Genomic DNA, 19,432 nt, shown 5'->3' on the forward strand with positions numbered 1-19,432 from the left:
TACAGAGCAATGATAAAAATATTGGTGAAAAAGTGTAGTGTAGTTTATTAATTTACATTGGGAAAACACAACAGCAGTCAGAGAAATAAATTCCAAGAGATTTATAGAATGGAAACAAATTCCAAGAGATTTCCTGAGTAAGAATGCTGGGAGACTTGTGGCAGTCTCCATCCCTGATAGCTTTATCAGGTTTCTTTATGGACAAAGCTGTCTTAATCTTTGGAAAAAAAAAACACTGAGAAAAAAATCTCTTTAAATACTGGTTAAAAAAATTAATTTACCAATAATCTGCTTCCTGATGTACCTTAAAGCTGTGTGTGCTAGGGAAAAGAGGTTTCTTTGCTGGAGGAAAAAAAGGTTCTGCCTACAGGTCTTTAAGGTGACCCAGTTCCACAAGCAACATCCAGGCTTCAGGTTGTCTTACCTTTACTAGATGTGGTGCATCTTGCCTGTTTAGTTGATAATGAGGCAGCTGGTCCCTGCAGGCTATCCACGAATGCTTTAGCACTTGCTCTGCTGTATACCGCTGATGTGGGTCTACATGAAGCATATGTGATAACAAGTCCTGAATAAAAACCACACATTTTTCAGTTAAAATCATCTTACAGAGTCTTTAAAGCAAAGTACCCTATGTGGTAGGGATTAATACAATGCAAACACACACACAGAAGTATCAAGAGATAAATTGGATCGTTCTGTGCCTTGACACCACAGAAGCCTGAGAACAATGTGTTGTACTATTTAATCAGTTTAACAGAGCAAGCCTTTATTGTAAAGAAACCTACTGTTGTTTATGTTCCATATTTCAGTTTATTGTTAACATAATCTGCAAAAGACTAGCAATCCTATTACAATTTTGCAGGCAGACTTCATAGAAGGAAGCTATTTGCAAGCATCTCTCATTCATGCTACACGTTTGGAGTCTGCTGAATACACATTGCCAGTGAATTCACACACTGCAATGAACTATCCAAGAGTTCTTTCCTTTAAGGAGCTATATAAAAGTAAAGCAAATAGAAGTGGATACTTGGTTTTGCCTGTTTAGAACCATGAGCAATAAACTGCTAATTGCAGTGTTGGTCAAAAGAAGAGCTGGGCAGGAAGGGCACAGAACAGGGACAGGAATATCTTGAAAGTAAACAAAATATGAGCAAGCTGACAGAATGTTCCTTTGTTTTAGGTACAAAATGTTAAGCATTCTCAGATACACAGAAGTGAATTACTTGTGCTAAGACAGCTCATCAACCAACAAGGGCTCTCATTCACTCCTACTGAAATGAACAAACAGTGCAGCTCCAAAGCTGCAAGCTTCATGAAAGATACCTACAGAGCAGACCAAACACCAAACCCAGAGAACACAGAGCAGCTAAGAGGAGATTCATAGTCGTAGAATGGTTTAGGTTGGAAAGGACCTAAAAGATCATCAAATTCCAACCCCCCTCATGCAGGGAAGGACATCATCCACGAGACCAGATTGCTCAAGGCCTCATCCCACCTGGTCTTGAACATCTCCAGGAAGGGGGCATCCCCGACCTCCCTAGGCAACCTGTTCCAGTGTCTCACCACCCTCACTGAAAGAATTTCTGCCTAATCTCCACTCAGATCTCACAGCTAGCCCTGTCTTGAGCAGAAGGTTGGACTAGATGCCCTTCATTGCAATAAAGCTCACAGGTCATAACAGCAAAACTACTGTATTTGACTTGTCTACTTCATGGAGTTCAGGAACTGTTATTTTGAATTCTACAAACATGTAAGAACAAACCAAAACACATTCACACCTTTGCTGCATCTGAAACAGTGTCCCAGTTGCCTCCACTCAAGGAGAACTTTCCACTGCCTATTCGTACCAGGATCTCCTCTGGAGTATCATTAGGACCATTGGCAAATGGAGTATAGCTGTTGAAAGAAAAAAATACAACCAAAGCACTTTGGTATAGCAAGAAGCTGAAAGAAATTACAATGATTCACATGATTTTACTGAGTAGATATCCCACTGCTGACAGAAACACACTACATATACATTAGCATTTCACCTTCCAAATGATGCTATTTTCTCTGTAATTGTGGCTAACCAAGTGGAAGAAAGAAGACATCTTTTTAATCTGAATTTCTGAAGTTATTATTTTAATTATGTATTCTAATCAGTGCAGACTTTCAAATGAAACAGAGATGACTGACAAACAAATTCTGCTAGATTACCAGAGCATGGAGAGTAATCCCAATCTGGAACAGCACCCTAAGAAAAGAGCCCAATAAAGCTGAAGTAACACAGTGTCTAGGGCATGGGCATTTCATTAGAGAATGAGCACAGTGTGGAACAGCCTGTCATCTAAGTAAAAGTTCAAGACAGTTCTCATGGTAGCTTGTTACTCAAGTGAGTTTGGGAAGCTTAAACCACAAAGTCATTGGTTTTGGAGGTTTTTAACACCCTTCAGATTTCAAATAAGCTTGCCAACAATAATTACGCTTTGTGCATTCTACCTTAGTACTTTGAAAGCTCAGCAGAGAAGATTAACCAGCATCATCAACAGAGGTTTATGAACTCTCCCAGCCAGTTAGTTCAAGCCTCTCAGCTAACAGGCTTCAGAGGAACAAAATGGAAACCCAGGAATTAATGCTGGACCAGTCCTTCCCCGCACTTCTGTCCTGCCATATCTTTTGTTCAATCACTCTCAAGTGTGTTTGTGGAGTATACAACCCAGTATCTGCACATCTGCACTGAAATTATACAGCAACCTGAGTTTTGATGACAAACTGTGGTGGTGTAATTTTACATTAGCTTCTACACACTTTATCAGGTGGCACAATTTCCATTAGATAGCATTCACCCATTAGGAAAAGAATCTGGTATTTCTGTCAGAGCAAAAGACAAAATCTTTCATCACTTAGCCACCAAGTACCTCACAGTGCTTAAGAGAAGTTTAGAGGTTTAGAAGACTTAAGGGGTTACAAGTTAGTGTGTTCTACAGAAGGGCTGAGAGTCAGGCCTGTGGAAGGAGAGACACAAAGGTGGATTACAAGAGTACTAGAAAAGGAAGGACAAGAGGCAGAAGAAGAAAACCACCACATACTTCCACAGAATAAATTATCTCCTGAAACCTGGAGAGTGTCTTTGGCATCCTTCAGGGATGTGCTAGAGGAGAGAAGCCTCAAACCTACCTGTAAGATAAGCCTAGTTTATGCCTGCATTTACTTAACAGCTTCCTGTTCCACTTTGGTGCCTTTGCCATTCTGCATTCACACACTGAGGCAATCTTTTGCCATTTTAATGGCAGCATAGACTCCTGCAGCCTGCTGGGATTTTTAGGTAAACAAAAAAAGCTAAGAAATGTTTCTCACCCTGCCAGCATTGTGTAAAGAAGAACACCCAAGCTCCATATGTCACAAGCAGCATCATATCCCTGTCTCATGAGAACCTATAAAACAAAGTGTGTTAATGACTTCTCATGTACTAAAAAGCACCCCAAAGCAATAGCACTACACAGCCTAAGGAGGGGTAAGTCAATCCCAAGACAATTTCAGAGGTGTGATTGTCTTTTAATGTAAAGGTCACTACCAACATTTCTCTGCCCCGCAGCAGCATCGCTTTAAGATTCTCAACAGGCTTACATCTTATTTTTGAGATTGGATTCTGCTATTTTTAAAGCAAGTTTATGATAAACATATGCAACAGTGTTTATAAAGTAGGTATGGTTATAATTAAGGAAAACTAGGAGAGTTTTTCTGTTTGTCTTTTTTTAAGCACTGCAAGAAAGTTTAAGTACTTAATGCATCCAAACCAGCAGAGAGAAACCAGCAGCTTAAGATACCTCTGGTGCCACAAAGTTTGCAGTGTAGCACGGAGTTAGAAGCAGTCCATTTTCTCCTCTAAGTTGTTTTGCAAATCCAAAATCACAAATCCTTATGGAATCAGCATTATTTGAATCATCTGTATATAAAATATTACTAGGCTTAAGGTCTCGATGCACTACCTTTAAAAAGAGGAAAGTTAAAATCTGTTAGAAGTTGTTTGCCTGTCATTTGCACTTCATAAAAGCTATTCTCTAGATTCACATTCTACACTATGGCATTTCCAAGCAACAAAAACTCTGGCTCAGGTAATGTCATATAAAAAGCCTGATGCTTCATAATCACAGAATGGCTCTGGGTGGAAAACACCACAGAGATCATCTACTCCAACCTCCCAGCCACAGGCAGGGACACCTCTCAACAAGACTCAGCTGCTCAAGGCCTTCAATGCCCCCAGGAAGGAGGTATCCACAACCTCCCTGGGCAGCCTATTCTAGACTGTCACCACCCTCATACTGAAGTACTTCTTCCTCAGCTGCAGTCTAACCCTGCTCTCCCTCAGCTTCAAACTATTCCCCCTTGTCCTGTCTCTCTCGAGACCCTGATGAAAAGTCCCTCTCCAACTTTCCTGTAGGAGCCCTTCAGCTATTGAAGGCAGCTCAGGACTCACTCAAGTCTTTTCTTCTCCAGGCTGAAGAACCCCAGTTCCCTCAGCCTATCCTTATAGCAGAGGTATATCAGCCCTTGGACCATCTTTGTGGCCCTCCTCTGGACTCTCCAACAGCTCTGTGTCTTTCTTATCCTGGGGACACCAGAACTGGTGTCAATATTCAAGGTGGGGGTTCTCACAAGTGCAGAGTAAAGTGGAAGAACCATCTCTCTTGACCTGTCAGCCACACTCCTTAATACAGTTGAAACTAACAACCATTTGCTAACAAGCATCTGCTGTTCCATAACCTGCAGTAGAGTCAACAGTGCTTGCCAGGACAACAGGATGGGTTCCTTTTACCTTCCATTTACCTTTCTCATAAAATACCCTGAATCCTCCTCCCTTCTGCCATAAATACAAGCCAAGCCAAGCCCCTAAGCCAAGGTGTTTGTTAATTGCCAGCAGTGTGAAGGCAGCTATGCCATGGAAACAAGCTTGCACTCACTCCTTGGCAATGCAGGTAGTCCACAGTCTTAGTTATGGTGTACAACACAGCGCTGGCCTCTCGCTCCGAGAAGAACTTCTGCCTGAGAATTCGGTCGAGCAGCTCCCCTCCTTTCATCAGCTCAGTGACAAGGTAGATGAATCTACCATCATCATACACCTGACAAGAAGTTCAGCCAGTGTAAATGCATATAAATACACACATTCAAAGAAAAAAAAAAAGCTTGGCTGTAATTATACATCCTGGAGACCAAAATTACAGACGGGAGTGCTCACCTACTCACACACCAACAGAAAGCACAAACAGCAGCTGGGGACAAATTTCATTCTGCAATTCAGGAGCCTCAAAGCTGTATAAAGACAGCTTATGTGTCATTCTGGGAGATGCTGAGGTAATGGATTGTAATTCATGACTTGGAATGAAATTTTTCAGTCTAGGAACTTCAGTTGTAAGAGGAGAGCAGATTACCACTATCTATTCCTCTTCCTCTCCACAGAGAATTTTAAACTGCTGGCACTCTGCATATACAGGCCAACAGACAACTGCTTTTTTGAGAGCCAGATTACTAACACATTACTCACTCATTTGAAATAAGTGAAAAGAAGTTATTTTTGAGCTTTACATCCTTTCCCACTTCAAGCTCACTAAACAGCAGTAAGAGAAATTAAGCATTTCAAAATCAGACCCTGTCCTCGTATTAACTCTAGGTACTGCTCTCCTAACACACTTCACTATGCAAAAGAAATCTGAATAATTCCAATCAAGTCCTTGCCTCTGTATTTATCTATTGACTACTGTGCACTAAGAGGTAGCAGAGAAAGAGGTACATACATCCTTTAAAGTGATGATGTTTGGATGCTGTCCATAACGCATGAGAATCTCTATCTCTTCAGAGGGATCCCTCTTGCTTTTATCAATTATCTGCAAAATACAGCAACAGGGAAAACAATTTGGCTTAACAAAATCTATTCAACAAAGCAGCTTTTTCTGTATTTACATTCTGACTTCAACAACAGAATAAAAACATTTCTAGAGTTCACTGCTTCTTTCTAGTCATGAATAATTCATCTCCCAGCTTCACATCCTACTGTTTATTCATTTCTTGCTCTCTCCTTGCTACCAGTTAGAACCATATTATTATTGCAGTCTGTTCTGCTCCAACGGACAAGGGAAGGCAATGCACTACTTGAAGCAGTACTGGGGAGCCTATTTCAGTGTTTGGGAATCCTTGCAGTGAAGGAGTTTCTTCTAATTTTCAATCTAAACCTCCCCTTGTGCAACTTCAGGCCATTTCCTCTCATTCCATCATTTGTTAATAAAGAGGAGAAACCAACGCCCACCTTGCTACAACTTCCTTTCAGGGAGCTGTAGAGAGCAATGAGGTCTCTGCTGAGCCTCCTTTACTCCAGGCTGAACCACCTCAGCTCCTTCAGCCTCTCCTCATAAGAGCTGTTCTCCAGACCCTTAACCAGATTTGCTGCTCTTCTCTGGACAAGCTCAATGTCTTTCCTGTAGCGAGGGGCCCAAAACTGAACCCAGTACTGAAGATGTGGCCTCACCAGTGCCAAGTACAGGGGGACAATCTCTTCCCTGGTCCTGTTGGTAACACTGCTACAAATACAGACCAGAATGCTGTTTGCCTTCTTGGCCACCTGGGCATATACTGGCTTGTATTCAACCAGTTGTTGATCAACAGTCCTGAGTCTCTCCAGCCACTCTGCCCCAAGCCTTTAGCATTCACGGAATTGTTGTGAACCAAGCGCAGGACTTGGGACTTGGCCTTGTTGAATTTCATGCAACCAGCCTTGGCCCATAGATCCAGCCTGTTTAGGTCCCTCTGTAGATCCTCCCTACCCTCAAGAAGATGAACACTCCCTCCCAACTTAGTGTCATCTGCAAACTTACTGAGGGTGCACTGAACCCCCTCATCACTGATAAAGAAATTAAACAGAACATAGAAGCCAATATAGGATTCCCAGGACAAAACCACAACAATTATGCACCTAAAATTTAGAAATTGACTACACAATTTCAGAACTGCCAGTGAAATTTATTCCCAGTACCTTTACAGCAAACTCCATGTTTGTAGCTATGTGTATACATCTCTTGCAAACAGAGTAGGAACCAACCCCAATATCTTCCTTCAGCTCGTACACATCAGTAAACTGTGCGCTGCTTCCATGAAGTTGCTGTAAAAAAACCAAACACATACAAGCTGTCATCTAGAGCAACAAGACACTTGCTGTCATATTACCGCTTCCAACTTGCTCATCCCTCTTCTCTTTTCAATTCCGCCTCCAGAAGAGCAGCAACTTGGCTGTTTAAAATTGAAAACCCACCCCATGGAAGCATTTTAATAATGCACAGTTGAGAGCAGGCTCCCCAGCCACAGAAGAAGGTTGGACTCGATCTTTGAGGTCTCTTCCAACCTTGGTGATACTAAGAACAGACTGCAGCATTAAGAGTCTCCCCAAGAAAATAGCATGTTACCTGTACTATCGGCAGGATGTTGGTGAGTGGTGATATTTTGTGATCTTCCGCAGTAGTAGTTGCAACAAAACTAAATCCTTTGAAGAGCTGATGTGCATTTGCACTGGGTGGGACTCCTGGAGAATCTAGAGGCACACACATTTGATTAGCATGGCTAAATTCCAGCAAGGCCTCTTTTCTTAACATTTAGGAGAGATATATTTGAAGAAGTATTTTGAGAGATGGGAAGGAAATAAGGGCAACGCTGATGAGTAAGACTTCTAGTCAGTTTCAAGGTCCAGCTTGACAGGGCCATCTGGTTGAAACTATAATCTTACCCTGAAAGTTTGGACTAGATGATCCTTGAGGTCCCTTCCAACCTGGTATTCTAGTAGTCTGCCTTATTTCAATAACACACTTTACAAAGCAAAGTGTTCTAGGTTTTATCTAACACTGCAAACACTGCAGGAGCTAATGTATGGATACATGATTTCAGGAAGAAATCAGCACTAATCAGTGCTGAAAGCAAATTTACTTTCAGTATTCAATACCTTCCCCCTAAAACCACTCTATGTTTGACTTCAAACTGCAACTAGAAACCATAACTCAGCTGTTAATATTGCCCTTTCTCTCCCCTCTATTTACTCCTTGAAAGTACTGACAAAAGTTGGACCCCTTCCTTTCAATTTCCTCACTGTTTTTTTCCTCCTCTTAATAAGCTTCTTATAACATCAATTTGACCCCTCTTGTCCCACAGTCCCCACCAATTATTTATAAGCATGCACAATTACCTTTTGGTGTTTTTGCTGTGAATTCTGGATCGAAACAGAAGGTATCTTCTGGCTTTCCAGAAGCAGGTTTAAATGGGGGTTGAATTTCTCTTCTGAACAGTTTCTGAAGTATAAGGACAAAGCAATAACATTAATACTGAAGGAAGCTTCCATGGCTGCTGTAATTTTGCCAAGCTAAAGGGAAAGCAACTCAAATGTTTTTGTATTAAGAGCTTTCTGGAAGAGTGAATAATATAGAGCAAGTAGAAATCCACAAATATATGCAGAAAACCTGAGTTATTTTCATGTACCTTTTACTTGAGATGTTATGGAAAATGTTACCAAACAAGTCAAACAGCACACAGCTCTTTTTCCCTTCTTCTGAATCTGTCTCGTCTAACAGATCTGATCTACACCAGCAGGCTGCTCCTTACCACTGGCTTATCTCTGGCTTACTCAGAAGAGCACAGAAAAGCCATAGCACATCTTACCTTCTATCACCTCAGATCTGGTTCAGCACTGATTTGCCAGAACTCTGACAAACCCACTCCAAAGGGAAGCTATGGAATGCAGTCTTTTACCTATCTATTCTGGGTCACAGACAAAGGCCTCTCACAAGTGGCAGGCGTGGCCCTCTTGGCAAGGAACAGCCAGTTCCCAAAACTCTATTCCAGGCTTTTCCTAGTCTACTAAAATAAGTCAGGGGGAAGGAAGGGAAAGCAGAACAACAGCTCCTCCTTACTCAACTTGCTTTAGAAAAAAATACATTGCCCAAGTGACCTCACATCAGCCATAAATCCCTTTTAGACTCAAGGAAGATAAAAATTGGTGTCAAATGGCGTCAAAGCCTGAAGAAGCAAAGTTTGGAAAATGTTTTCTTGGCACTTTTCTCATCTTTTCAGACCTAGTTTTGCAAGTTCATTTCATTTAATCTTCCTGTACAAGGACATGAAATGTATTTCAATGAGAAGAAAAATAAGACAACCAACCAAGGAAGAGGGACTTGAATTCATCTCAAAGAAATGGGATAAAATAAGTGGTCATCAACACCGCTGTAAGAAAGAAATACAGGGCACTGCCTCATATTAAAGAAAGAAGGAAGAGTTAGAAGTGCAGAAGTTCCACACTTCCTTGCTGGTATGTATTTCAACATCAGTCCCTTGAAGCAGATAATCAAGCCCTAAAAACACAAAGTGTACTCAAAATGGTTTTTCTGTTACTGAAAACACCACTTGCTAAATCAGGCTTCTGCAGTAGATGCTGCATAAATGCAGCTAGAAAAACACCTTCTCAGAAGTAAATGCAAGAGGCAGAAGGATAATAACAGGCTTTAAAAACATAGGCACAGAACTGGCCAGCACTGCAGGCAGTTCTGTCAGCAGAGCAACATCTTAATCATTCTGCCTACCCTTTGGTAGGCATTACAGCAAAGGAGTGTTTTCAGAGTGGATTTATTTGATATAGAGCAGCGTGGGTTTGAGAAACACAACTCAGAGATCAGAGAACCACAGAGGAAAAGGATGAAGGTGCTTGTTAAAAATTGAAGCAAACAAGCAATCATGAACTTGTACAGACTTCTGATCATCTCTGAGCACCAGAGTCAATACTTCAGCTGTGAATGGACTATGATTAATAAAATAGGAGTGTGCTGGGGCTAACTAGAAAGAAGTCCAAGAGAATTACTGTCTCGGTGAGTATGTGTGCTCTGCACGGAAGCACTAGATGGCTATTTACTGAAGAGTAATATTCCTGCACAGGGAACACCAGCATCTTCTTCCAGCCACAAATGTTCTAACATACAATTTCAGCTTTAGAATGTTGAAGCTCTTAATTATTTAAGAAGTAAATGAACAATTTATAATTAATACTCTCCATACCATAAATACAGCTCCAGATGCCAAATAAGTTCATAGTAGGAGCCAGAATGTAAGTCAGCAGTACTGCAATGTTTATTGTGCCCTATTTGGATGCAAATACATATGCTGCAACAAAAAAAGATATTACAGCCAGCTTTATCATTCTGATTGTTTTGTACTTACATTCCAGTCAACAGTAGAAAAGAAAGGATGTCTCTTGATTTCTTCAACTCCATCTGAACCAGCTCCTGAACAAAGAAAATACTTCATTAAAACACACATTGGGTAAGCTCTTTGAAGATTGCACTACAAATTGGTTTGTGTCTAAAAGATGTGTACAGAGGTGGCTATTTGGGGGAACTGTAAATACAGAAAACATTCCAAGGATGTAAATACTCAAGTACAAGTCATCAAAAGTGTACAAAAAGGCAGAGTCAGTATTCTTTACTCTGATATTGTCAAAGCTTTGGCTTACTGCTGAGTCTCCATGAAAGTAATCAGGCGTTAGCCAAAGCCAGGAAGTAGTGATCCAAGCTAGCAAAAAATAGTACCTAAACCCAAATCTTACTGACCATCCAAAGCCTGACAGTGTCTAGCAACTACTTCAAATAGTAACCCAACCACTTTTATATCAAAGATCCAAACAGACGAACCAACCTAATCTGTTTGATGGGTTCCTTTTAAACAACATCCTCAGGAGACTTTGTGCTTCAGGGCTGAGGAACTGAGGCATTCCAAGTTTTGCTCTGAAGGAAAACAGAACAAGCAAGTGAAAACTGTATCTTAGTACAAATTGTCTACAGAGATTTTACTGCTCAGTTTGATGCATCAAGCATTTATTTCAAAGTCTTAAGTACACATTTAACTCAGCAGCTTTAATGTTTTCTATTATATGAGTAATTTTAAAGAGAAAAAAACCCACAACACAAAACCCCCAAACAGAAAACACAGCAGACCAAAAATCCCAAACCCCACCCAAGCCCCCAAGCCCCCCAAAAATTAGCTCCATACCAATATAAAGTTAAGTAGTTCTTGGAAATACTAAGTGTTTTCAAAGGTATTCTCATGTCACCAGGAACTTAACACCAAAATATATCTTCCAGAATCAATGCCAGAAGAGACTCACCATCCCCAGATTACTTGCCCCTGAAGTAAAAGCCAATATTCTCCTTGAAGCAAGAGCCCCAAGGAGCAGCTCATTAAGCCATCAGACAAAACTTTACTGACTTTACCAAGCTGGTTTATGAAAAAAATCACACTAAGGCAAGAAGTTCTTCTGCAGAACTGCTGCATCACTTAGATGTCCAAGTGAGAGCAGTGATCTGACCCACCTGCTTTCACAGGGAGTATCACTATTAGCTGTAGTGGTGGTAAGTTCAAACTCATCCCCTTCCCTATCACCCCCTCAAACTGCCCAAGGCCCTGCATGTGGCCTAAAGGGAACTCTTTGTTACTAAGCACACACAAAGATGGGAACATGTTTGCCCAACAGCTTCATTTACTAATCACCAGTTTGCCCAGTTTGTCTTGTTAGGCAGCTTCTGTTGTAACTGAGGTTACTTCACATTAAAAATGTGAGCACATCAGTACACTCTCCATACATATGTACACAAAGCAACACCTGAGGAGCTGTTGCTTACAAAATAAGGTATGCTGGAACAGTAGCAGCACATAACCACCAGTGGTAAATAATGTTGCTCTAATTTACTGTACTGGTGTTATCTTTATTACACACCTACAATTTCAACCCTACCATTCAAATTCCTGTCCTTAGCACTCCTGTCCCAGACATTTAAATTCTGTCTCCATAGGAGAGGCTGGAGCACTTCTCCTTATAGAGACACAGTAGGAGAGTTGGGGTTATTCAGTCTGGGGAAGAAAAGGCTCCAAGGAGACCATCTTGCGGCCATCCAGCATCCGAAGGGGGCTACCAGAAAGCTGGTGGGGGAATTTTTTAGGATGTCAGGTAGTGATAGGACTAGGAGGAATGGAACAAAAGTGGAAGTGGGTAGATTCAGATCGGATGTCAGGGAGAAGTTCTTTGCCATGAGGGTGGTGGGACACTGAACAGGTTGCCCAGGGAGGTAGTAGAAGCCCCATCCCTGGAAGTTTTCGGCCAGGCTGGATATCATTCTGAGTAACCTGATCTAGCATGAGGTGTCCCTGTCCATGGCAGGGGGGTTGGAACTGGACAATCTTTGAGGTACCTTCCAACCCTGACAGTTCTGTGATTCTCATTAGCAGCATTTGCAAGGTCTGTGAGCTTAACCCTGTTGGGTTTTTGGTCCCTGTCCTAGCTTAATGCTCTTCATGCACAAGGAGTTATAAGCAGCTGTTAAAACACATTTAAAACGACATTTTCTGACTCCAAAAAGCAAGAAGCCATACTTACTTCAGTATCATATTCATAGTTTCATTTCGATCTTTACCTTGAAATGGTAGTGTACCAGTAAGCATTTCAAACTGAAAAGAACAAATGTTAATCTAAATCAACACTTCTTCCTCCAGATGCTCAAAGTGTTAAGTTCTGTACTCTTCCCTAGCACTACATTAGGCACACTGGCTTTAGCTTGCAAAAGATTAGCAAAAACACTCAGAACTCTAAAACTGAGCTTTTGCTGCCAGTTTACACAATTGTAACAGTGGCAAGGAGAATGTAATGCTGGTGCAGGAGCATTTACATCCAGAAGTTACTGTAGAGTAGTAAAGTCCTCATAAGCAAGTTTTAGATGTTGCCATACTCTGAAAACAGTACTTGTAATGTCAATATGCATATTTCAGCCTGATGCTCTAACACATCAGAGCCTATGTGGCCCCATTTCTCCACTCCCCTCCAGCATGCATTCAACAGGCTCTCTCTTACAGAAATGCCATTTATCAAGTCTTCAGAGGGGTTTTAAACTAACAAATAACATACAAAACACACAAACTAAGCTTTCACACTGACTACAACTGTTCTGAAGCACTAATGGACTACACATGGTTGGTATTTCTTCTGACACAGCTAAGCAGGTAAAAGAAATACATTTTATTCTAATTAGTTGCTATTTCAGCAGCAATACAGTTACTGAATTCTCTCTCCCCCAACCCAAGCATTCCTTATTATTAGATCTGATTCTAACGACATGATTTCACATTCACTTAGACATATGCAGAGTATCTGTGACCTTAAGCAAGGTAAGCAAGGAAGCATACAGTACCATGAGAACACCAAAGGACCACCAGTCAGCACTCTGGTTGTGCCCTCGCCTGTTTACTACTTCAGGTGCCATGTACTCTACAGTACCACAGAAAGAATAGGCCTTCTTCTCTTGATCTACTGATTCTTTGCTGAGTCCAAAGTCTACAACAACAGCATTACAAGAATATAGCCAGTAAAGAACTTCAGAACAACACAATATTGCATATGGTATTTCAAAATCAAAGTGTTGACAGGTTTCTGTTTGCTTTCAGGAATGTTATGTCACTGCCCTAGCTGCTGAGGAATTGAGGAGCCACAGCAATCTGGAGATTTACCCCATACAATCAAAACCATTCTGGAAGTCACATTAAATTGATGATTAGCTATCAATATTACTACTCAATATTTGAAATACTGCATGTTTTGAGCCTTTAAAAGCTGTCATTGTCTGCTTTATTCACAAAACAAATTGGATAGAATTAAAAGGTGTTTCAAAGAGAATGCAGTCTGCATGGTGTAGTGTTACAGAATGATGAATAAATAAAATCAAGACTAAAAATATTGTTGTTACATAAGACAATATGGTTCTGCAACCTGACTCAAGCTCAGTCAAAAAGAGTCATAACTGTATCTGTTCTCTTTTTTCCTAGTTGGAACCAGGATACAGAAGCCTTGGTATTAGCTCAACTCTCAAGACAAGGCTCTGAATAAGGAAATGATTGCTAGTCAATCCCTTGAATTATTCTTTCCAATTTCAGAAGGAACCAAGAATTTCAGGATTGAGTTTAAAGATATCCTACAGAATCTAAGTGATGTATTTTCTAAGAACGATTTCCATCATTAGTCCATCGAGTCTGAGAGTTTACAACTTCATTTTCCCTTTGATTTATAGATATTGCTGTTGGATTCCAAGTACAGAATGAAATTTATAATACAAACCCATCACCTTAACTGTAATTAAAGCTTTCAGAAAGTCATAGGAATTGGCTTTCCAAGCAGTCAGTCTTTTGTATATACCATTACCTAGAATAGGGGGAATTTAATTTGCCTTATAGAACATTTTTCTGCAATCTCATATGCATTTAAAAGTGGTAATGCAAAAACTCAGAGGAAGGAATATTTCAGCAGTCTGACTGTACACTAAAATCTTTTTGAAAACTAAAAGCACCTCTACTCCCTTTAAGAGTCTCACAGTCAGCAATTTCAGTCTGGGTCTATAACCTCTTGGATCTCCAGGTAAAAGGCATTTCACATTACATGGCTTGCTTTCTAACCCAAAGAGTTATTAGTTTTAGGGACTACCATACCCCTACCTGAACTAAAGCTCCTGTAAAAAGAACCCACACCTTCCATGTCAGGTTTTGTATTTTCAACTATGTTTCTTCAACTGCAGTAATTAGGATCTGCTAACACTGCAACTTGATCTAATAAGCATCAGCCAACATTAAAACTAACTTCAGAGGAGCCTGCATGGGCATTAGGGTGTGGTAAGACATCAGATCCAGCTTGAGATTATCTACAAAACTTCAGTAAAAGCTTTTAATACTCTCTAAAGAATCATCATACAGGGAAGGGATACAGATGTATTTTAAAAGTCTATCCAATAACAAATTTCTAAGCAGCCAAACCGTGACTGACAGGTAGCTCAGCTGTCACTATATGTATCTTAGGCTTAAAACTCCAAGTTAACACAGAAAGAAGTTGAGAAAGTGCTCTACTAGTAAGTGTTACCTACCTGTTAACTTGATATGTCCTGCTTCATCAAGCAAAATGCTGAAAATTAAAATTCACATTCACCAATACACATAAAGAGGAATGCTTACATATAACATTTAACACAAAAGGCAACAATTTTGACCCCAAACTTCTGTCATTAACTTTAACAGTTAATATTATGTTATTTAAATCAAAATGTAAAAGTAATAATAATAATAATGTTTAAATCCACATTTATATAGGCTTAAAAAATTACTTTTAATTCTTTTACATCATTCTAGTGGAAAATGCCAAAGTAACAAACAAAATACATGTAAGAGTGGTAAAATACATTTTACTTTACTTTTCTGGCTTCAGGTCCCTGTATACAATTCCCAAGCTGTGAAGGTGATCCAAAGCAAGGGCCAGTTCTGCGAGGTAGAATTTCACATCTTCCTCTGTAAACATAACCTAATAAGAACTGTATAGATTTACCTTCTGATCTTGTCTTCAGTTTTTAAAGCTGCAATCTACAACAAATAGTCCTTTTTCTGCTTACAGTGCAAAATACATTTTAGAAGCATCTCATGAACTCATCACTCACTCAGCTAGCAGCAGTGATATATTAATACATGCTAATCATCAAGCATATAAAAGAACTACCTCCAACACTTAAACAGAAACATCAGCAGATACTGCAGAGCATCAGCTAGCTTCTATAAGGCAATAAATTTAATTGCTAAATTTGGTGTTATTAACCACCAGCACTCCTTCTGCCACAATCCTGTAGTGAATGATTTCCACTGCATCATAAAATTGAGTGTATGACTGCTGTATTGGGGGACTGTCTCTGTGAATTCACATGAACAAGATTTAGAGGGGAAAAAAAAGGACATAATTTAGAAAGAGATAAGCAAAACAAAACACTCTGGTGAAAGTAACACAATGTGAACATCTGTAGTGGGACTTGAGGAACCTGCTCTCCTCCTCTTAGGGAAAGAAGCTTGAAGAACCTTAGTGAGATAATGAAAAACTGACTGATTTCAGTTGATGATGGGAACTTAGAGCTGCCTTCTAGTACCTGAAGGGATCTTGCAGGGAGGCTGCAGAGGGACTTTTCACAAGAGTATCTAGAGATAGGGCAAGGGATATTGGTCTGAAGCTGAGGGAGAGTAGGTTTAGACTGGCTCTTAGGAAGTTCTTCAGTATGAGGGTGGTGAGACGCTGGAATTGGTTGCCCAGGGAGGCTGCAGATGCCTCCTTCCTGAAGATATTTAAGGCCAGGCTGGATGGGGCCTTGAGCAGCTGAGTCTAGTTGAGAGGTGTCCCTGTCTGCAGTGAGGAGATTGGAGCAGATATCTCTCAGGTCCCTTCCAGCCTGAGCCATTCTGTGATTCTGTATTGCATATAGAACATTTGAGAGATATTTCTGTCCTAAGTATTCCACAAGTTGTTTCTGTTTCACACAGAAATATTGTAGCTGCTTTGGCTCTTGCCATGTCCTACAAATTACTGGAGGAATCAGTTCTCTTTAAATGGCTGGAACCGAGTTTGAGGTTTAAGTGAACTATTCCCTTCTCTCTTGAAAACACCAGGCACAAAAGCAGTTGTCTCAGCTGCACAGTAGACACAGCTAACAAAAATTAAGGTAACTGAGCTTACTGCTTTAGTGGCACACTGATCTGTGCTTTGAATTGCACATACGCAATCTGTCCTACTGCCAGCAGAACTATCCCTAATTTCCATAATGATAGGTATGAGCACTGTATGAACAATAAAGCTGTTACACTACCCAAAGTTTCACCTTGATTTAAGAGCACTGTTAATACTATTTTGCAGCTATATCCAAAAGCACAAGAGGAAACCTTGGGTATCATTGCTCCTTGAAGTGGCCAAAATGCAAATCTCAGAACACAATGATGCTAATCTAAAGCCTCCCAATAATAATTTCATTGAAAACTGCTCACTGTGTCAAATTGGTGATGCAAGCCAACTTCATTAAATGTTACCAATGAAAACTTCATCATACACTCATTGTACTGCCACAGCCACAATTCTCATACCCACATTACAATTTAAATCACCATCACAGAACATTAGGGGTTGGAAGGGAACTCCAAAGATCATCCAGTCCAACCCCATAGCCAGAGCAAGATCACCTAGGGCAGGTCACACAGGAATGCATCTAGGCAGGGTTTTGAATGTCTCCAGAGAAGGAGACTCCACAGCCTCTCTGGGCAGCCTGCTCCAGGGCTCTGTCACTCTTACAGTGAAAAAGCCTTTCCTTATTTTCATGTGGGACCTCCTCTGCTCCAGCTTGCACCCACTGCCCCTTGTCCCATCATTGAAGATCACTGAGCAGAGCCTGGCTTTGTCCCCCTGGCACTGCCCTGCACATCTTTGTAAACACTAATGAGGTCACCCCTCAGGCTCCTCTGCTCCAAGCTAAAGAGTCCCAGCTCCCTCAGCCTGTCCTCAGCAGGGCGATGTTCCACTGCCTTCAGCATCTTTGTGGCTCTGTGCTGGACTCTCTCAAGAAGTTCACAGAGGTCATTCCGGAACCGAGGGAAGCAGAACTGGCCACGATATTCCAGATGCAGCCTCACCAAGGCAAAGTGTTTTAAGTAACTTTAGACCAAATGAATTCTAAATCATTCTTTCACAACAAGTATGAAAAACCATGGGAATTCACCCTCATGAGCATCTTCCACTGTTTGTCCTTTACCATCCCTTAGCTGAGAATTGCGTGCTCGGTCATTGCAGCTGTGTCAGTGCAAGAACAACTGTTCTTGCTACACCAGAATTTCCTCTGTAATTAAATATTCTACAACAAAGCAGAGATTGACCTCTTTCCTACCTACTGTGCCTATAACCTTCTGCAAGTCAGTCACTTTAAGCTTTTAACCTCCATTTTAGCCTCAAGGTTAATTAATTTTGAGCTCAGTTCTTAGACACTGTTCTACCTAGGTCAGCTTTTTATGAAGGAGAAAACCAAAAAACCCTTTAAATCCTTCCTTCTCTTTTGCCTGTTCCTATACTCAAACTTTAGTTTTACAAAAAGTGTGTGAGGGGGAAAAAAACACCCTCTAGCTCCTGGCCTTACATACTGGTGACATAACCTCCTCCATCCTCAGGATTTCAGGTAGTGATAGGACTAGGGGGAATGGAATGAAGCTGGAGGTGGGGAGATTCAGGCTAGATGTGAGGAGGAGGCTCTTCACCATGAGAGTGGTGAAACCCTGGAATGTGTTGTCCAGGGAGGTGGTCGAGGCCCCGTCCCTGGGGGTGTTTAAGAGCAGGCTGGATGAGGCTCTGTCCAGCCTGATGTAGTGTGGGGTGTCCCTGCCCATGGCAGGGGGGTTGGAACTAGATGATCCTTGTGGTCCCTTCCAACCCTGAATGAAACTATGAAACTATCTCAGGAAAAACTCCTTTCTCGTTTAAGGAAGGGATTTTTCCCATGCATTAGCAACAGAAATGAATGTACACTGGTGGATACACTGAAAAGCTCTCTTACTGTTAAGTAGTTAAGAAATCACCATTAAACATTTAGACAGTTATGAAATGTTTGCAGAAAGAAAAGTCTTATGTGTTGATAGTACTTAAGGTAACAAACAGTAAGTATTTGATAACAAAACAAATGCCAAAGAACAACAGGCTGCATCCTATTCCCTCCTCTGAAGCTCTCTCTCTCCAGAAAAGAAAGAGATAAAAACTACACAAAAATGCAAGTTCCAGCTGCATGGCAACACTAGGTGAAGAGAAGTGGTCTCAAAAATGCTCAGTGTTCACACTTTGTGAGATTAACCATCAGGATTTGGATTACAGCATTATGCAATTTTACAGTGCAGCAGAAATCTCTAACAGAGAGGGGCTTCCAGGAGCACCTAGGCTGGCTGTGAGCATGAGAAACTCACATCCTCTGTCTTTATTGCTAAACCTTCGTTTACTGCAGTTCGGTTTCCAAGCAACAAAACATTTTTAGACAAAAGAACTGTACTTTGCAGATACCAAATTAAAACTTAGGTTACTAATCGATACACACTCGTGTTTCTTAGTTACAGAGCATATTCTAGTGTAAGAGGGAATGGAAGAGAAGGAAGAATGTAAGGGGAGCCCAACGAGGTTATTAAAAACTTCACCATGACAGGAAATATGGGGGAGAAACAGAGGAGACCTGATTGCTTTCTACAACTGCCTGAGGGGAGGTTGGAGAGAGAAGGGGTCCAGCCTCTTCTCCTTAGTGGCAAGTACTGGTAGAAGAGGAAATGTCTGCAAGCACCAGGGGAGACTTAAGATGGATATTAGGGAATATTCCTTCAGTGAAAAGGTTCTCAAACACTGGAATGGCCTGCCCAGGGCAGTTGTGGAGCCACCATCCCTAGAGGTGTTCAAGCAGCATGTGGACCTGGTGCTTAGGGACATGGCTTAGTGCTGGGTCAAAGCTTGGACTACACAATGTTGGAGGTCTCTTCCAACCAGGTATGTTCTGTTGTATAGCAGACAATCCCTATACTG

The 19,432-nt window shown here is 41.0% G+C and overlaps 1 protein-coding gene across 6 annotated transcripts in view; it reads right to left on the reverse strand.

Moving 5' to 3' along the window:
- The window catches only part of RPS6KA6 (ribosomal protein S6 kinase A6), a 57,949-nt gene that overhangs the window by 18,948 nt on the left and 19,569 nt on the right, over positions 1–19,432 (reverse strand). For 5 of the 6 annotated variants that reach the window (XR_010989629.1, XM_068157651.1, XM_068157650.1 and 2 more), the window contains 15 exons: positions 15,279–15,385; positions 14,955–14,992; positions 13,239–13,381; positions 12,431–12,501; positions 10,696–10,784; positions 10,222–10,286; positions 8,204–8,306; positions 7,434–7,558; positions 7,007–7,132; positions 5,775–5,864; positions 4,944–5,102; positions 3,810–3,971; positions 3,340–3,416; positions 1,779–1,896; positions 425–565 (listed from right to left, as the gene is read on the reverse strand). Coding sequence is in view for 5 of the 6 variants with exons in the window: in XM_068157651.1 (XP_068013752.1) it covers positions 425–565; positions 1,779–1,896; positions 3,340–3,416; positions 3,810–3,971; positions 4,944–5,102; positions 5,775–5,864; positions 7,007–7,132; positions 7,434–7,558; positions 8,204–8,306; positions 10,222–10,286; positions 10,696–10,784; positions 12,431–12,501; positions 13,239–13,381; positions 14,955–14,992; positions 15,279–15,385 (1,614 nt within the window). In the remaining variant the exon portion in view is untranslated. The remainder of the gene's footprint in view (positions 1–424; positions 566–1,778; positions 1,897–3,339; positions 3,417–3,809; positions 3,972–4,943; positions 5,103–5,774; positions 5,865–7,006; positions 7,133–7,433; positions 7,559–8,203; positions 8,307–10,221; positions 10,287–10,695; positions 10,785–12,430; positions 12,502–13,238; positions 13,382–14,954; positions 14,993–15,278; positions 15,386–19,432) is intronic. The other variant, XM_068157654.1, reaches the window with a different exon arrangement.

This window comes from Melanerpes formicivorus, unplaced genomic scaffold, assembly GCF_026170545.1.
Source record: "Melanerpes formicivorus ecotype bairdi unplaced genomic scaffold, bMelFor1.0.p_v2 SCAF_37, whole genome shotgun sequence".
Lineage (NCBI taxonomy): Eukaryota > Metazoa > Chordata > Aves > Piciformes > Picidae > Melanerpes > Melanerpes formicivorus.